A 19,716-nucleotide genomic window follows, 5' to 3' on the forward strand; every position below is an offset into this window, starting at 1 on the left:
GTACATAAATTTACTTGGTCTATGGGGTGACGTCCAATTTATGTGATGTATCCATCAATCAATCACAAGATGTGAACTTTTTTTGCAACTGTTTCTATACACCCTGCAAAGGTTTCATCATTTTGGTGTTTAAAATAGTATGCACCATGAGAGGATGACGGGGATTTAAGAGTCGCACCAAGCCTTGCGTTAAATTCAGGGCGTTTGTACAAAAGGGGTGCATATAATAATGGATACCAGGCATCGCATCACTCTTCAATCTTCATAGTTTGCACACTGAGTTATCACTTGGTGTTTGTGTTTTGTTATCTCACAAGTACCATGCAGCTACCATATCGTAGTGGCGCATACATAACAGAAAAAATTGACACTTGCTTTATTTTCTATTTTTATAAAAAGCCACCCAAGATTCGAATTGATAACAGCCTAAAATATGTTCTCGGGTCATCTCTACTGTTGGCTACAAAGCCATAGAACAAGATGAGATAGTCACAAGTCAACAACATTTCCAATGATAACAGATCCAAAATTCAACCACCTCCTTAGAGGCATTATATGGCCAGCCTTGTTTTCTTACAGCGTAAACCCTCAAAAACACATTAGCTGTATCAATCAGCCAAGTGAATAATGTTGGAACTAATGTAGGCGTGAGCCAGACATATGTTGTTCCAGAAACAATCTATGATTACAATTTTAATCCTGTCCCACATTGATATATGTATTCACAGAAGCAATGAAGTTAATCGTTCTTGCCTCCAACATTTGAAAGGATGCTCATTTCTTTTCATCCTTCCTTCTATAAGGTTGGGATCAATGTCTCTATCCTGATATGCTTGCTCTCCATTTGTCATGTGTTTCTGTAATCATTTCTCTCTCCATCTAGCATCGGAATAACGGTGCTCTATTTTCTCTTTTTGATCCATGCAAGGATCAGAATCGAAACTGATTTTGGGATTTTCATATGAACCATGTGTCTGTTTTTGTTTTGCGGAGAATTTGAATCTCAAAAGCAATGAATTGGCCATTACCCCAATCGAACTCAAACCCATGAGGGCTCCAGCAATTGATGGAGTCAACATGGTCCCAGTTACCGGCAGCAACATTCCAGCAGCAATTGGAATCCCAACCTGTGCAGAAGTACTAATGGTGTAAGACCAAATTTTCTTCCAATGAAGAAAGCATAAGGTGTAAAATGTCAGAAACATATGCCAAATCCTGTGAACGAAGGTAAGCACCTCAATATAGAGGGAAAGTGGCAGCTCCAGTGTGACAGTCAGTAATCAGAGCAGAGAGACCAAAACATCAAATTGCAAAGACTCGTATACTAAATTAACACCCAAACAGTTTCTAATTTGAAGACTGAGAAACACAACAGTAAATCAATCCTTGAGTTCATGAATCACACCATACAAGAAAACACAACTTTACCGGATCAGATTGCTAGCATCAGTTTCCACTTAATCAAGTTTCTTGTGGAGGAAAAGAAAATGGAATTCCAGCTAAAGAGATAAGGGCGCAGAAAAAGCCGAGAATAACTAGGAACATATTAAACTTCAATCACAAGAAGATCTGCATCATGTTTTCACATTGCCACATGGAAAAATATTTGGAATTACAAAAGGCAGTCAAAAGGAAAAAGTAAATCAGGAAGAAAGCAAAACTAAAGCATCAACAAGGCACTCAAACTCTAAGATCCCACTTCATTTCTACTGTGTTGTAGCTCAATAGTGGAGGGCTTCCAATATGACCTCAATTTAACAAGTTCGAAGGTCTAAGTTGGCTGAGGTAGAGCAGGTATTCAAACAGCTATAATATTATGTCGTGATTTTGTATGACAAGAAAGAGAGAATAAAATAAAATAAAATAAAAGAGAGTAAGACTAGAATGACGGGACCACTTGTTCATACCGATATGCTAATGTCGATACACCTCTAGGGGTAGGCATGGTAATTTTTTTTTTTTTTTGGCAAGTAAAAAGTTTATTAATATCAGCAGGCGTAGCCCAAGTACACTGGCTGTATACAAGAGAAAACACCTATATTCAAGTGGGATCTGGGAAAGGGATCGATAAGCTAGGCCCATGCTTGAGTTGTTTCATGCCATAAATATGTGGTAATTTTACCAAAATAGCCAGCTGCTTGTGCAGTCAGGACTAGGAAATAATGCCGTACTTGATCTATCAAAGCCCAAGTACTCGGAGAGAGAGAGAAAGAGAATGCCTCTCTTTAAGCACCAGGAAATAGCTACATTTCATGCAACGATTGGACAAAATTAGAACTGCGGACCCAGCAAAGATACCAAAAGTCTGACATCTGAAAATAAATAGGCAAAAGCTGCATAAAATGACTACTAAAACCATATATACAGTTATATACTGGCCTATAGCAACCCTACAATCCTAGCCATTGATTATGCATATTCTCTTTTAAGCCCAACCCTTCAAGCAAATAAAAAGTCGCAACCTTGTAACGTGACATTTTGAAAACTAAACATGACTATAACATTAACACCACAATAAAGACTTCACTCATGCTAGCAAGTGGGCTGGTCATTGTAGACCAGTGACACTGTGGGTTATGCAGGGTTTTGGATGCTTCCGAATCATACTTGCAGCGGTAGGATGTAAACTTCAAATATGTTCAAGAAGTTGAAAACTGTGCTAGCAACTGGCAGGTTGGAGATTAGGCCTATAACGGATCTGATGGCTGAAACACAATTTTTGCTGCAGAATTCTATTTGCCTAGGGCAAAAAGCTCCAAGAAATGGCATTTGACCTTCTCTCCATAGGTGTTTATTTCATATGCACTTTCACTGCTTCAAAAATAATAATAAAGTAAAAGCTATGCTTATAAGATGCAGAAAAACTTACAATATTGTACGCAAAAGCCCACCAGAGATTTTGCTTGACAGTCTTCATGGTTAGCCTGCTGAGCTCCAAAGCATCGAGCAACTGCATGGATGTGAACTAGGTGAACCAACCAATAAATACCACAAGATCCCAAATCAACATGGAGGGCTCATAAGATGAAAGCCAGATAAACATACATGATACATCAATTTTCCAAAGGAAAAAGCTACTTTGCCCACCTATTGTTACCGCTCGGGAAAATTTTTTTATTTTTTATTTTTACTTAATGATTAAGGAAGTTATTTTGAATGTATTGGTGTTTTTTTTTTAATATTTAAATATATTAAAAAAATGTGAATAGAAAAATGAAAAAAAAAAAAGTTAGAAAATGAACTAGCGGTCAAGTAGAGCGGGCTACTCTGGGCGGCATCTTTTCCAAAATACACATAATAGGAGAGGCATTTTTTTTGGGACCCAACCCATAGACCATTAGGAGGTTTAAGAATCAGATAGCTGTTGGGAACGAAAAGACTTTGCCAGTTAAATATGTTACTAAAAGCTATTATAATCATGCGATTTGTGACCCATGTGCTCAAGGAAAAAGGCATCCCATTCCAGCCAACTAATAAAATAACACTCTTATTTTGCTTATGGGGAGGGACTTCAATTTTGTTTCGTGTCTTGTGTGCTGACTCGCACCTTCTATAATACTTGTTATATATCTGAATTTAGTAGTTGATGTTATGCAGCTAAGCAAAGTACACAATACTGTCCAAAAAACATTTCAGAATTTGATGTCAGTTTTATTCTAAGCTGAAAAGAGAATAAAGCTTGATAACATGAGTCAAAACAAAGCCCAGCAATTTGGTTTCTGGATTTTTTTTTAAAGTGATTCCTGTGAAGAACATGCATAGTGTTATGAGTGTGTATAGTGTGTGCTATGAAGTTTAAAATGATATGTTGTAAAAAAGATACCTGTGAGAGCCTGTTGCCCAACAGCACAATAGAAGACACCTCACTAGCAGCTCCAACACCCCCACCCATGGCAATTCCAATATCTGAAGAAGCCAAAGCAGCAGCATCATTGATTCCATCACCAACCATGGCCACAATTTTCTGATCTCTCTGAAGTTGGCCTATGAATCTCTTCTTTTCAGCAGGTTTAACTCCATATAGAACCTGCCATTGCAGCTTCTTTATGACTTTCAACCATGTAAATTCAGAGAGTTGACATGTTTAATCACTTCGCTACAATCAACCCCACTATAGTAGTAGTTAAAAAGAAATATAAACGAGAACCTACACGTGTTGTTAAAAGGAATTTTCTATTGGCACCAGACAGACAAAGTCCCGACTAACCCCAGGGGTCCACAAGCCCTCGGCAAAGAGTTTCTTGCAAGTGTACCTTGGGTGATTCAAGGAGAAATTCCCCCAATTCGATGGTCCCAAGAGTGTGAATGTGGAGTTTCGAACCCAGAGCGTCCGGGATTGTTATTAAAAGGAATGTAAAACAAAATGGTTCTTACCTTCTTGAAGAGGAAATTAGTTGTAAACAAAAATGTTTAAAGTGGAGGATAACTGAATATTTCTTACCTTTTCTTTGGGAATACCAATAACAGACGCAACATACTCAGCAGTACTTCTCTTGTCTCCAGAGAGCATATACATGTCAATTCCCAGCCTAGACAAAGATCCCACTACATACCCCGCATCTTCCCTGATTTGATCCTCAAAATAAATGAGACCAGCAAGAGTGTTATCTACTCCAACATAAACAGTGGACTGATTCTTAAGATCCTCTACTTCTTGAAATGGATTCTCATTAACTCCATGCCTGCAGAAATTTTTTTTAAAAAAAATCACATTACTAAAATTTGAAAAAACTTGTCACAAAAACAACCCTATAAAACCCACAGTTAGAAGTGATTTCTAGCTTCATTCAAGTATTCTCATTCTCATTCTTAACCAGGTGTTCATCCACATATATTCCTCATATACTTGGGTTGCGCCGCTAGTGTGCTTTATGACTTCACTTGACAGGAAAAAAAAAAAAAAAAAAAAAGAGAGATAACAAGACCGTCAGAGAAGTTTACTCCATATCTCATATTCATTTCTGTGGTAAAACATGGATCATTATCATGATGAATATTATTGTCACTCCAATCATCAAATCCAAGATTTCGGGCTCCCAGATAGATCTGACTTATTTTTTTTAGTAAGTAAGAATAAAATTTTATTGAATAAAGTAAATAGGCATAGCCCAAGTATGCAAGAAGTAAACGAAAGCAAACACCTAATTACAATTTAGGAACTAGAAAATGATACAAGAGAATTGTGAACACTAGCCCCATTGAATACAATAGCCGAAGCCCATAGAAATAACGTGGGGAAAAAGAAAAGATCCAACATATGACAAGAGCCCCATAAGAATTTTCTCATTAATGGGGTGCAAAGAACCAAATCACTCCCATGCATACTTAACATTAATGGAAATTCAGTGATTATACAACATAACAAAGAATTAATTCCATGAAAGCCGCATTTCAATATCGCAACCCCAAACAAATCCAAGAACCTAAAACTGGTCACCCAAGTCCATTGCTGTTTATGAACATCCACTCTTCAGGCAGTAAACCACCAACAAGTCAAAGAGCTTCAGTTAGAATGACCTCCACCCTCCCTCCTATTTTGTTTGTCCACTGTTTTTTATGGATCTATCAGAATGCTTGTCCACTTTGCAAAGCCGATTACACAAATTCAGAAGTACCCTCAAATCTAAGAGGGGAAGGAGGTTTGTTTGAATTCAAATTGGTCAGAAATCTTAAACATGAATGCAGTTTTGGAAATCATTGGTGATATATTTGTATGAGGAGCCCCGCCACATGTAACAGAAAGATAAAGGACTACAAAACCTTTGAATCCATTCCAATGTGCCTACAGAGACCTTTTTGTTCCCAATGATTGCCACCGTACCAGACCCAGGTTCTTCCATGAATGTTCCATCCACCACCTATAGAAATTGCTTCTTAGAATAGATAAATAAAAGACAATCCACCCCTAAAGAAAATGGTGATTAGAGAAAAAAGATAAATAAGAGACTCAAAATTCATTCAAATTAAACGATGACTGGATGATGTATTAGAAACACAAAATTTAATGTCCTGAAAACAATAACGTCTGTTTCTAGAACCCTGTAATAACAATTAAGATTTTTTTATTGGTAAAAAAAATAATGACAATTAAGATTCAAACGAAGAGTGGACCGAATCCATCTGAGCCAAACAAATACAGCACATGAGACATGATGGGATTGTTCTCCATACAAAAGGCTCTCCCATTCCCCAACTTCTAATAACTCAGTCATTCATTTGGGGATAACCATTGGCCATCATGTTCATTAGTACAAGGGACAGGCAAATGTTCATCAGTTTCATCATCCTTGCACATGTAACACCAAGAAAACAATTCTTAGTGTTGTAGTTATGCATATTATTGATCATCAAAATGGGCCTTAACAAAAGAGATCTTAGGAGTTCTGGCAAACCAAATGCGCGTCTACAGGAAATTATTCTCCACCAAATCCACAGAGTCTGCAGGAAATTATTCTCCACCTAATCCACACAGCTTATCCGAGCAGATGCTTGCTCAACTTCCAACTCTAAGTGTCCTCCCCAACTCCATTCATATGTACGGCACTACCTCTCAATCTTGAACCTGGCAGTTAGCTAGTATTCCTCTATGGTGGATTATAGCATTCAATATCTAAAAGGAATGTTGCCTCCTGGTGGTGTCAGCCACATGGTGCAATTTGAAAGACTTTGCATGTGGTGGATAAAGCTTCAGGAAAGAAGCTTAAAGTTAATATTTCTCAATTAGAGACAAACGTATGTAGTAGGTGCCTGATATTTTAAAACTTGATTCTCAAGAACAATGATTCAGTTGGAAAAACCATTTTGGAAGTGTGAGACTTGTACCACTTATAGTGTGTGGGGACACACTGCAAATAATATTTAGAAGGTCGTAAATAGTAGTTTTGAGAGAAAATAATGGAGCGATGAGAAATAGAAATTAGAAGATGACTAGAGAATCCTCAGGTAAAGACAAATAAAACGACATGCTACAAATAATTCCAACAGTTACCAATGAAGACAAACGACATCCAATGGATTGGATGTAGTCAGGATGACATTGCTCCTTTGAGGCATGTGTTGAGGATATAAAGAACAGATCATTAAATAAGAGTTTGAAGAGACAGCATAAAGCAGAGAAGATGACTTAATAAAAATGAATGACACTATGAATAAGAAGATAGTTAGTTTAGTTAACGGTTATTAGAAGAAATCAAACAAAAATAAGAAAGCCAAAGGACGGTGAATAGTGGATATAGAGAGATTTTATCCAGTTTGTGAATGTAACCACCCGCTCCCCACGGTTAAGAAATACGTATTTTTTTTAAAGATCTGGGGAAGCCGGAGTGCTACTACCGAACTTGACTTAAAAAAATATTTTCTTATATTTGTGCCATGTACAAAGACTCTATATAATAATTAAAATTATTCTTTATTAAAAATACTGAAATCATAAGAGAGAGTAAGCGGAAGCATTTATTAAAATTTCTCAAAGTCTGTATCATAAAAATCATAACTTAAAATCCATGTATATGATCTAGGCCATTGTCACGCCTCTCTGGACTAAGTCTCGTCCTATAACTCTACCTTCATAAATATTCTGACTCGAGGTGGTTTAAAAACATAAAAATAAACTAAAATGAGTCGATGATTCTGTAAGAAACTCATCATAACGTAAACATACTTAACATAAGGTTTTCATAAAATATTTCATGTTGAGCTTAAAATCATGACTAATCATACAAATGCTTATGCTATGCATGACTGATTTATCTAAATTAACTGATTGATCTAATTTATCTAATTGATCTAACTAGCCAACACACTAAATTTTGTGTGCGAGGTTGTGCACCGGCCCCATGTCACGGGCGGCAAGGGGAGCTGCTAATAGTATTCTAGCATACTATGGTGGACCACACTTGAGTCTGTGGCTTGGACATCCACCCTGAAACTGCATTGGTACCATGTATCTGAATGGTCATTTAATTAAACTAATTTGATCTTATCTTGCACTTAATCTTAAGAAAGCTTACGTATCTTACAACATGAGATGCATAATACATACTATAATATGTGGAATGAAACATGATGAATGGCGTGCTTGCAAATATCATAACATGCGTGGTACATAAACACTGGCTTCCAAAGAATTGGCTTTAATAATAATATATATAACTACCTACCGTAAACTAATCCTAATTTATGATCAAGCTACTTACCTTGTAGTGTTGCTTCATAAAATTTCTGACACAAAATCGATCATAGTGCGATGGAGGGATGATGGTGGTTGTGATTAGGAGAGAGGAAGAGACGATAGTGGCCTTGTTGTGTTTCATGGTGGGAGAGATGAGGCTACGGCATGCTAAAGGTAAAAAGAGAGCTCAAAACAAAAAAGTCTAGGCTTAAAGAGGTAGGTGCACGTACAGTGCATGAGACTCTATTTATAGGATGGTATGGGTTGGGTTTAGGAATTTTAAGGTGAAGAAGATTCTAGAATTGTAATCCTAGTGTGTTTGAAATTAAAGACATAACTCTAGTAGTTTATTTAATGTATGATTGAGAGTGACTAAAACTGTGTAGGGAACTTCAATTAGTGATGATTTTAAATTAAAATAAATTTTTAATGGTCGATCTTTAAATTCTAAAAGGAGTCTAACTTCTTAATAAATAATAAATGGGATTTAACCTAGTTATTGAGCCTAATTAAAACTCCTAATCAACCTCAATAATTTATTAATCGTGGGCTCATTCAATATGGCCTATCAAATATAATTTAATCCCAATAAAAATTATCAATATTCTGAGCTTAGAATTATTGGGTTGGGTCGTTACAGTGAATGCTAGATTGGCCTGTGGAACCAGTTGCCCTTTATTTTATATCTTTGCCCAATGCGTTTGGTCATAACTCCATTTTCTTTTTGGTAATGAATAAAAGGTCCCTCCCAAAGGGGCACCCAATGAAGCCTAGCTATACCAATACATTTTACACACACACACACACACACATCATTGTGAGATTCCAAGTATTCAATAGTTCCTTCCCGTGTCAATTGCTAATTCTTGGTAAATAGAAAAAAATACACTTGTTCCCTCAATCCAAAAGAATCTTTTGACGAGCCTTCTCCAGATAGACCTGAGACTTCTTGTATTTTCATCTCAAAATCCTTCAAGTTTCATTTGGTGAATTGGGCTACAGTTTGTACCCCTATACGCGAAGGTGGGTTGGGAATTCAGAATTTGTTGGTTTTCAACAAGGCCTTATTGGTAAATGGTTATGGAGATATCATGAAGAGAATGGAGCTTTGTGGAGGGTGATCATAGATTTAAAATATGGTAGATTGTGGGGAGGATGGTGCTCGAATAAGGTGAGTGGACCACATGAGGTGGGGCTTTGGAAATATATAAGAAGAGGCTAGACCAATCTCCATCGATCAACACGCTTTGTAGTTGGGGATGACTCTAGAATTAAATTCTAGAATGACTTGTGGTGTGGAGATCCAATCCTTAAAGAAGCCTACCCAATACTATACAGCAATGCACAAAGAAAGGCGGCTATAGGAGTAGAGCTTATGGATCTCTCTAGTGGCTCTCCCCAATGGAATATTATTTTCCTTAGCTGCCCAAGATTGGGAAATTGACACATTTACAGATTTCTTCAATCTTGTGCACAATTGTAGAGTGACTGAAGGAGAGGATAAGATGATGTGGTCACCATACAAGAAGGGAAACTTTTTTTTTTTTATAAGTAAGAAATTTATTAATAAACGTAATTAAGCATAGCCCAAATACACAAGAAGTGTACACAGAGAGACACATAATTACAAGCTAACCCTGAAAAACACATTACAAAAGTCATTAAGACTATTCCCATCCAATACAATAACCGAAGCCCAAAGCAACAAAGTATTAAAAAAGAAAACTCTAATCCCTTCCACCGATCGTTCTCTATTCTCAAAACAGCGCCCATTTCTCTCATTCCAAATACACAACATAAGACAAAGAGGAACCATCTTCCAAACGGTTGCTATTTGACGATTTCCTAGAAGCCCTCTCCAACATACCACCCTCTTGGGCATCACCCAAGCAATAGAAGAAGGAGAACTTTACTGTACAGTCATACCAAATGGGGAGGTTTGGATACAAAAAGCGTTTTAACTCATCTCATCTCATCTCATCATTACAACGTTTCCAAATTCTCACACAAAATAAAATAAACAATTCAACTTTTTCAAATCCCACAACAATAATAATATTAAAAAATAATATTATAATAATATTTTATTTAACTTTCAACTTTCATCTCAACTCATCTAAATGGAGATTTGGATAGTGAATTGAGATGAAATGAAAGTTGAATAAAATATTATTAGAATATTATTTTTTTATATTATTATTGTTTTGAGATTTGAAACTTTTGAATTGTTTATTATATTTTGAGTGAAAATTTGAAAAATTTGTAATGATGAGATGAGATGAAACAGTTCTTGTATCCAAACCGGGCCTAAGTCTTATGACACACTCCGCAAGAACATTCCCATAAAAGAACATATGGAAGACTAAGCCCCCCCCCCCCAAAAAAAAAAAGCTTCTTTTTTTATATAGACAACTTCGTTAGGGAAGATTCTCACCTTAGATAATCTAAGGAAGATTCTCATCTATTATTGCATTGTAAATCGTGATATAGCTAGGAACTTAAGGAAAGATATCTTTCCGAGAGTGGGACTCTTTTGGGTAATGCCAAGAAGGGTTGTTGACTTTTTGACAAGCTGGCAAGGCATCCGAGATAACTCTCAAATTATGGTTGTGTGGAAGATGATATCGACTTGCCTATGGTGGTACATATGGATGGAGTGGAATGGTCGGAGTTTTGAGGATTGTGACCGGACAATGGTCGAGCTTAGAACTTTTTTTCTTCACACTTAATTCCATAGGTCAAGTGCAATAGACTTTAATGGCATTGATTTTCTTGTATCTTTAGACAGTCATGCCTAGGTGTGGCTCTTGTATATGTCCCATGTACTTGGCTTCGCCTATTTTCAATAAAATTCTTATTTACTAATAAAAAAATCATTTATAAGTCTACTAAAAACAATGGAAAAACTATAAGGTTGAGATTTTATAATACTCTCCATTGATGCAAGTAGTTAAACTTGAAAGAAAGTGAGCTCTAGCATCTATGGTTCATGTTATCATAGACAATGAAAACTGATACACAAATCAATACTAAGCTCTTGGGTATTAGATGATATTGCAAATCAAATAAGTTTGCAAGATTACATAACAATTGCATCGACTTTGTTGCATTTCGAAATTCAAAGAGAAAGCTAAGTGGAAGATGTCCATTCATCGATGGGGAACATGTCTGGTCTACAATTTGAAAGAAGTTAAAAATCAAGCTAAATGCAATACATATTCATCAGCCTACAACACAATTTACCTTTTCACTCGGACAATTAACAGCACGAGCAGCTTCCACTATTGCTTTCCCAACTGGATGAACTGTATTTGCCTCTACACCAGCAGCCAATTTCAGGACCTCAACTTCAGACCAGGTAGGATGGGAATTATCTCTACATCAAACCAAATAGCTCAGTGTTATTGAATCGCAAAACCAACTGATCTGTGCAATTTTCTTTCTTTCATATGTATCACCTTAAATCAATGAGCATCTAAGTAACTCATAATGTATAACGTTTCGTAACATTATAGAAACAAACTGTAGACTACCTTTCTGATTCACACTGGCCACCTTGTTATTAATAAGATTTCAAACACGAAATGATCAGTGTGGTACTATATTTAATACAAGTCAAATCATAAAATAGCCATCACGTGGCAATCAGTTTGTCTATTTCACACAAGTAATTGGGTGTTCTTAGCACCTGGCAGTTTCACCTCTCCTAGAAACAAGAGTCGTTCATTCTATTTGGTTGAACTGCTCTAACTCATTTTCGGACCTTTCAAAACTTCCAGATCTCAATATTGAATTGATCTTGCAGAAATAAGAAACATAGGAACTGTTTCCTCGTAAAGCATTTCAGTCTAAGGAAAACATTCATATTCAAAATAGACTTTTTCTCATAAAATTGGCAGCTAAGTCTAAGTGAAGACATGACAGACATTAAGTTGGAGTAAGTGCCCCACTTAAATGGTCTGATACCAAGAGTAAATGTCACCACTCACTTTGAATCTGTACTTCCCCCATCTCCAGGAGTCACGACCTTTGTCACAACAGGTCTGCCAATGGTAAGTGTCCCTGTTTTGTCAAACACAATAGTATTCACCATTGAAAACTTCTCTAAGATATTTCCACCACGCCAAAGCATTCCTCTTGTTGCCCCTAAGGAAGTTCCAACCTGGAAAATGCTCAATGAAGAACAAAATATCATATCACATTGAGTTCAACCTGATCTCTTATCTAATGATGTACAGCATTTGCAAGGACATTACCAGCACAGCAGTTGGTGTGGCTAAGCCTAGTGCACATGGGCAAGCAACTACCTGAGTCAATAAGAAAAACAGTTTACCACGGCCAGGAAAGGAGCAGGCTGCAGGGATTTAAGCACGAATGAAGAATAATTAACATGGCAGAAATATTAAAGGAATTTTCTGTGAAAATCCTCATTTATAACAGCCAGGGTTCAGGCCCAAAAGAAAAAAATTACTTATTATATTTGATTGGGCAAGGAACATCGGACCAGTCTGCTAGGGCCATGCATTGAAGCCCTGAAATGATCTTTTTATTTCAGCTTACATTTTCATTACAAATTAGATGGGTTGATACGAGTTGTCCAAATAATAATACATGTAAGGGAATAATGATGACTAGGGTGGGTTTGGATACACAAAACATCTCATCTCATCTCATTTCATCATTACAACTTTCCCAAATTCTCATACAAAAATATAATAAACAATTCAACTTTTCAAATTCCAAAATAAAAATAATACTAAAAAATTATATTATAACAATATTTTATTCAACTTTCAACAAAACATCTCATCTCATCTCATATGTACTGTCTATCCAAACCCACCCTAACATCTTAGCGGAGATTCTACTAAAAACTACGTAATTATTTATGAAAAGCACTCTAGGAAGTCTCCTTTTTTTGTTAAGCTCTACAACTTGCAATAAAAAAGAAAGGTTATGGCAAAATTTGATGTTTCCATATGTTTTGTATATGACTCTATAAGATGTGGTCATGGACACGAGTTTGATGTCTTAACACAGATACTGGGTGTCAGGAAGAAGTTCCCCAAAATCTGGAAGAGGGTATAAGGTAATCCAAGTTTGTCTGTGTTAGTCTATATAACTGATATATAACTCTTTTCGGTTTAGTGTTTGTTTTCATGCACCAAAACCATTTGTATGGTTGGAAAATAAAAAATATATTTTAAGTCATTTTTACAAGCATCCTGGATAACAAATGCACTTTTTTTATGTTACCAAAGATTTTGTGTCCACAGAAAGTATACAAGAAGATCACCTAACTAGAAAAAGAAAAAGAGAGAAGGATAACATTTTTTTATTGGTGAGAAAAATCAAACTTTATTGTTCTTTTAGTTGTACTGCAGCTGAGTATCAGAAATAGGTGGTGCGTTGTTGAGTTTCAAATGCCAATTTTCAAATAGAAGAAAATGTAGCTTGAACAGTATACATTCTGCAGATCAGAGTTTTTTCAACAAAACTCTCGTAAAGAAATATTTAACTGATTGTGTTTTCTTACTTGGTTGCATTTATTAAACCCAACTTCATTGAGTACCTTCATTGAACCACAGAGGCAAGTAAAAAGCAAGTAGTTAATTTTTCGCCAAATAATGTTGAGAAAAAATAAGAAATAGTTCAAATTATACACACTTGGTGCAGCTAAAGCAAGGAAATAATATGTTGTGCAGCCATTTTAAAGAGTACTATATCAGAATAGCCATATGGGGAATATTGGAGCAAGAAAGTATAAGAGCTTACACAATACAACAAAACATTCATAGGAATACTCAAGTGTACATACAAATTCCAAGCATCATACCAGAACACTGCAAGAGAGCTGCAGTGCCAATGAAACCAAATTTCTTTGATTAAAAGCAGCAGGTAGAACATGTGCACCAAACAGACTCCAGAACATAAATGTAGCAGCAGAGAGCGCCATTACTCCATAAGTGAAGTGCCCAGAAACCTGTTGAACCAAGGAAAAAATTATAGATAGGCATCTTGTATAATGTAATTAACCACTACTACACATGAAATATAATTAACTCTAAAACTGTTGATTCAAAGACAGGAGAGGACAAGTTAAAAAAAAAAAAAAAAAAACACAATACATATGTCGAAAACTCCCACCAGTAAGCAATAAGATGGTGGAGAATATAAATGAGGTTAAATATATTTATTAGAAAGACTCAAGGGTAGCACATGACAAGATTCTCCTTTTTAGAATCACTAGACAATAATATATCTAAAAGTTGTACAAGATTCTGAGAGAACCTTGTCTGCTAACCGCTGTACAGGAGCTTCCCTACTTTGTGCTTCTTCCACCAAACGAAAAATGTCTCCCATAGCAGTCTCGCCACCTGGTCTCCGCACTTCAACTGTAATAGTTCCATTAAGATTTATACTTCCAGCTGCAACTTGACTCTGGCACAGGAATAAGATGCACTATAATACAATAATATGGAAATAGCTACACCTTCTTCATCACTAAATAGGTAATATTCCACGTAGCCAAAACCAAAAGGCTTATTGCCTAGGTAATAAGCACACAACTTTGTAACATTGCTACCAGACCGCAATTGAATGTTGAGAATAAGAAAGAGCTATATTCAAAGAAATAGCAATACCCCAGGCAATTTGATCACTGGCAGTGGCTCCCCTGTGAAACTAGACTCGTCAATGGTACTTCTACCAGCCCTGACTATTCCATCCGCTGGAACACGGTCCTAAAATAATGTAAGAATATGTATTAAAGGCTTCATATAATAGCTTCAGGGAGAAATGATGAATTCTTACTATAGTTTATTAATTTAAGCAGGATATGGTTGGCAACCAGCTGTATTAACTTTTACACCACAAGTTGGGAAAAAACAAATCAAGAATTGAAAACCAATTTAATGGAAGCCAGGGTTCATTTTACATACTCCAGGAAGTATGACAATATGGTCTCCGACAGAGAGACTGTTACAAGGAACTTCAACTGTTGGGCCCAACTCTTTTGCACCGTTGACAAGAAGCCTGGCTTTTGATGGTAAAATCCTGAGAAGTCCAGTCATATCACTGGTTGCTTTAATTTTAGCTCTCTGTTCAAGATTCCTTCCTAACAATACAAATGCTATTAACATAATAGGTTCTTCAAAGAAAGCCTTCCAACCCTGCATATAGACTATCGATTAAACAGGCTACAGCATCCATTGAGCTGTATGATACAGTACAGAGACCATATATTTTTTTTTTTATATATATGCAGATTGAGTTATTGATGGAAGCACAGCCATATTAGAGATAAGGATTGAAGTATACCAGTTTTGGTATTAGGACAGCTAATGTACTGACTGAAAATGATGACAGAGCCCCAAGACCAACTAACGTGTTCATGTTTGGAGCACCTTTAAAAAGGCTTTTCACACCATCAAGGATGAGTTGACGCCCAGGACCGAGAAGTGTAAATAAAGACAAGGACAGATGGAATCCAGTGGAATGAAATGCATGGATCCACGAAGCCTTGGCTCCCAAGAAATGAGACAGATGACCAAAGAGGCAGACAGCACATAAAGCCCAGGAAACAGCAAGCTCAGAACCTAAAGAAGCATAAGAATTCAGTGTCATATTTCCCAAATGAAAGTTTAATACAGCTTATTAACATAATGCCCTATAGAAACATAACAAACTTTTTGATAGAAAATAAAATCTTCCGCTGCCAGGATAGAAACATAACAAACTATGATTCACAACCTCTAAAGGATAAAGTTGTAACAAGATTTTTACCACTTTGTTTTAAGCGATAATGCTTTTCTTCCATTTTCTTTTCAAAGACTTTGAAGAAATTGTCTCTTCCTGAATCTGCACATATAGAAGCAGCCAAGCAGTCATAAAAAATTACAAATCAGTTCAGCTCCATCTAGGATGCATTGACTTCATACTTCTGGCCACTCCAAAAATATACAAGAAATTTTTGGAAGATATAACGATCCAATGAAGGATCAAGCCACATTTGGACCCATATTCCAAAAGGATTAGTCAATATAACAATTGGAGCCCCTTAAAATTCATTATAAAGTGCAAAATATTCTCATTCCCAAGCAATGTGGGATCCCATTCACCATCTTCCTATACACAATCTGGGGTATTGCAATCTGGCCCCTTGAATCCTTGACGTCCTCGTCAGGCTATTCCATTCCATCATAGGTAGCATAGCTCAAGTCTCACAGAAGTTGGGATTAGCTTTGAGACCATTTTTTATGACACAAAGAAAGCCCAAGCCACATCTAGGCCAATAATCCAAAAAGACTAATCAATGTTATAATTAGAGCCCTTTGAAATTCATTATAAAGTGCAAAAACTTCTCCTTACCAAGCAATGTGAGACTTGATTAACCACCTTCCTACACACAATTTGAGGTATTACACCAAATGTGATTTTGAGAAATCAGGATCTGTGAGCCCTTTGCTCAAATACTGTAATTAATAGAGCATAAGCATACACACCCATGGATATTGGCTCAATTATGCAAACCTTGGGTGCAATTACTGTATTATATATAGGTTCAAAGTTGCCTGGAAAAAAGTAAAGCAAAAGACAGAAAAAGAGTAACTATGTAATCCTACAACTTTTTTTTACAAGAATTATTAACTAACTGTCAAACGTAGGTCATAATTAAGATGACCATGACAACAAAGATGATAATGATGATGATAATTATGACAAAAAAAGCAGTGACAATAATAACAAAGATGGTGGTCATTATGTATAATGATATTCTTACCTCGAAGGTTAGACTTAAAACCACAGCTAGTTAAATGATTTGCTAGTGCCTCCCCTAAATGTTGTTGCCAGTTCTGTGAGATTGTGGCTTCCAATACAGGCCATACTACAGCTGTCTCTGTCGTCAGGTTCACACTAGCAGATGACACTTGCGGCTGTCCAAAATTGTAATAAATTGGATTGTACAGATTTAGTTAGCAGAACGGGGCAAAGTTCTTGCACATGAAAAAGAGATGGGAGAAGGAAAATTCAAGAAGAATTAATTATAGATGCTCAAATATATTGAGGATCTCATCACACGTTTGTGCACGTGATGGACACCTTGAGAGTGAAAGTGCGGCACATGCTGTATGAATGGCTGAAGAGTGAGGGGTTGTAACATAGCAACATGCGGGCGAATTGGGTGGTTGTAGTTCAGGTTGGGATGTGAGAGAATCATTGTAGGGTTCTATGTATAGGTTCATCCATCGTTGGTGATTTCCATTGATGTTTACTCTCCCTTATTTAATGGCAGATTTCACCAACATTTGCCCATAGTTGAGTTTTATCCTATGCTGCTACTTTTTTCTTTCTTCTGTTAAAAGAATCTCCATATTTTCTCCACAACTTGGTTTTCCAGTGCTAGAGGGCTTTCAACTCTAAACCCAAAGTACAGTTCCACAGTCAAAGAAACCCATTTTTTAGAATCCGCAGGCGCCAGAATTTGAAATAAATCTCAATTCCATTTTGATACCACAAAATGCTGACTTTTTATAAAACTCCTTTTATCTATTGTCGCGGATGTACAAACCTCATTAATTCAGAACAAGAGATTTGGTTTTTGCGATACACGTTGGTAAGAAAAAAATCTTCAACTTAGCAAACCTCGCCAAACATCCTCTGTCAATAACTCAAAAAGCTATCCCATTTTGCATAGAAATCGATAAAGAATCAGAATGAGATTCAACCAAAGAAAAAATAAACAAAAAGGAAAAACTTACTTGATTTTCTAGAATTCTTTTCACACTAGCTGCACATCCCCCACATGTCATTCCCTGCCATATACGTACAGAAATAAAACCAATTAAACAAGTTTTTTTTATATAAATAACCAATTAACCAAGTTTATAGCAGAAGATGAAAAATTAAATTAAACGAGAGAGAGTACATACTCCGACATCGAGTATAATCACATCAGGCGAGAGTGCCGAGACCACCTCGGCCCCTCCAGCAACCAAATTCCCCTTCGCATCCCCGCCGCCTGATCCATTTTCACCGCCACCGCCTCTGCTACCTCCTCCGAAACCGCCATCGCTCCCACCGCCAGACGCAAAGGAAGCAGCGGGGCTCGAGAAGCACTTTGGACGGCGTCGTATAGGAGGTATCACCGCCGCAGCGTGCAGGCTCCTCGGAGACGAGGGAACTAAACCACGACTGCATTTGAGTCGGCGAGTCGGGAGTGGCCAAGGAAGCAACTGACTAAGAGGATACCCGCATAAGCGATGGCGGCTGAGGGATTTTGAGACGGCGAAAAGCGCAATTGTCGTCGTAGTTACGGGTAATGCGGACTCCATCGGAGAGAGAGAGAGAGAGAGAGCGAGAGAGAGAGAGAGTAGCAAGCGTCGTTCAATTCTACTTAGACGTTGGAATACAAGTTGCCATATGGGACTGAAGCGGGAGTTAGCGAACGGTCAAACTTGGAGCTTTCCAAGCTTATTGTGATCAAGCCTAGGTTCAAGTTTACGAAATTACCCTTCACCGGACAGCACGCCACCTATACATGGCAGACGTACGTAGGAGCTTCTCCCTTCACTCCGCCTGTCTGGTCTCCTCCATATGGCTAACCCCGGAGTGGTTCATTATATTTTTGTGATATATATTTTACAATAATTAATATATATATATATAATATGTATGTATATAACCCTCAATTTTAAATGCAATTAATTGTGGAGAAATATCCTAGCAACAAAATAATTGTACAAAAGTTGTAATGTCTCATAAACTAGTGGCGTTTGTCACATTATAAAATTAATTTTATTATAAAATATATCTGATAAATCACATAAAGTCATGTCAATTTATGAGATTATTTTTATGTAATCTCTCTCATAAAAAATCAATGACTTCAGATCTGATTTTCACATGAGGGGGAGGAGGCATCATCTTCCTTCTCCTTCCTCTCCATCCTCCATTCACCTACTTTATCTATCAAGATTTTTTTTACCTAATTTTATTTTGCTTTATTTAAGGTCGAAAAAAACAGATCTACAGTTTTCAGACAACTCCTAAGAGACACGCGCGGCACAAAAAGATTCACAGGTCGAAAATCGTTCTGATGAAAGTGATGGTTTTGTAAAAATCACCGCGCGTGGTCCTTATGCACCATCCTTTTTAGCAGGTCTTCTCGACACACGCATCAGATCATCGAATTCGCTACCACTACACCTTCCAGATCTAACCTTTGTGGCTAAAAAAAACAAGTATGTTGTCTTCATGGGCCGTCACAAATTATGAAGTCTACTGGAGTTGGTCCAAACTTTATCCGTCATTTTTCGTATCTATTTTATTACTTTCATTTTTTGTTTCCTTATTGTTAATTAAAATAAGAAAGAGTTATTCTCTCGAACGTTTGTCTGTAGAGATTGAGTTCTCTCTTTTTATGAAGGGTGAGGTTGAGTCTCTGTTAGGCAGAAAATGTTGTCTCTTGGACTTTTTTTGTAGAGAGTATAAGCAATAGTGAATAACAGACTAGTCACAAAAAAAAATAGTATACTAGTAGAGTT

General features: G+C 36.8%; 1 protein-coding gene across 1 annotated transcript; it reads right to left on the reverse strand.

The window, feature by feature from the left end:
• Positions 1–505: 505 nt before the first annotated feature.
• On the reverse strand, positions 506–18,771 carry LOC121258544 (copper-transporting ATPase PAA1, chloroplastic). Its single transcript, XM_041160080.1, has 18 exons — positions 18,603–18,771; positions 18,103–18,569; positions 17,932–17,985; positions 16,953–17,106; positions 15,956–16,030; positions 15,491–15,768; positions 15,112–15,342; positions 14,815–14,913; positions 14,462–14,611; positions 14,007–14,153; positions 12,427–12,477; positions 12,160–12,332; positions 11,414–11,546; positions 5,761–5,858; positions 4,442–4,682; positions 3,824–4,027; positions 2,870–2,950; positions 506–1,127 (listed from the first exon to the last, which is right to left on the reverse strand). The coding sequence occupies exons 2-18, from the start codon at positions 18,502–18,504 to the stop codon at positions 864–866; spliced, it is 2,835 nt and encodes a 944-aa protein (XP_041016014.1). The 5' UTR covers positions 18,505–18,569; positions 18,603–18,771; the 3' UTR covers positions 506–863.
• Positions 18,772–19,716: the final 945 nt, after the last annotated feature.

Source organism: Juglans microcarpa x Juglans regia, chromosome 3S (assembly GCF_004785595.1).
Source record: "Juglans microcarpa x Juglans regia isolate MS1-56 chromosome 3S, Jm3101_v1.0, whole genome shotgun sequence".
NCBI classification, from domain to species: domain Eukaryota; kingdom Viridiplantae; phylum Streptophyta; class Magnoliopsida; order Fagales; family Juglandaceae; genus Juglans; species Juglans microcarpa x Juglans regia.

Excerpts from the sequence above, each read along its gene's own strand:
- LOC121258544 (XM_041160080.1), bottom strand. The coding sequence starts at position 18,504 with ATGGAGTCCGCATTACCCGTAACTACGACGACAATTGCGCTTTTCGCC. Across the intron at positions 12,478-14,006 it reads AGCTCTCTTGCAGTGTTCTG|GTAGTTGCTTGCCCATGTGC; the intron begins GTATGATGCTTG and ends TTATTGACTCAG. Across the intron at positions 1,128-2,869 it reads GGGCTTTTGCGTACAATATT|GTTGGGATTCCAATTGCTGC; the intron begins GTAAGTTTTTCT and ends ACTTCTGCACAG.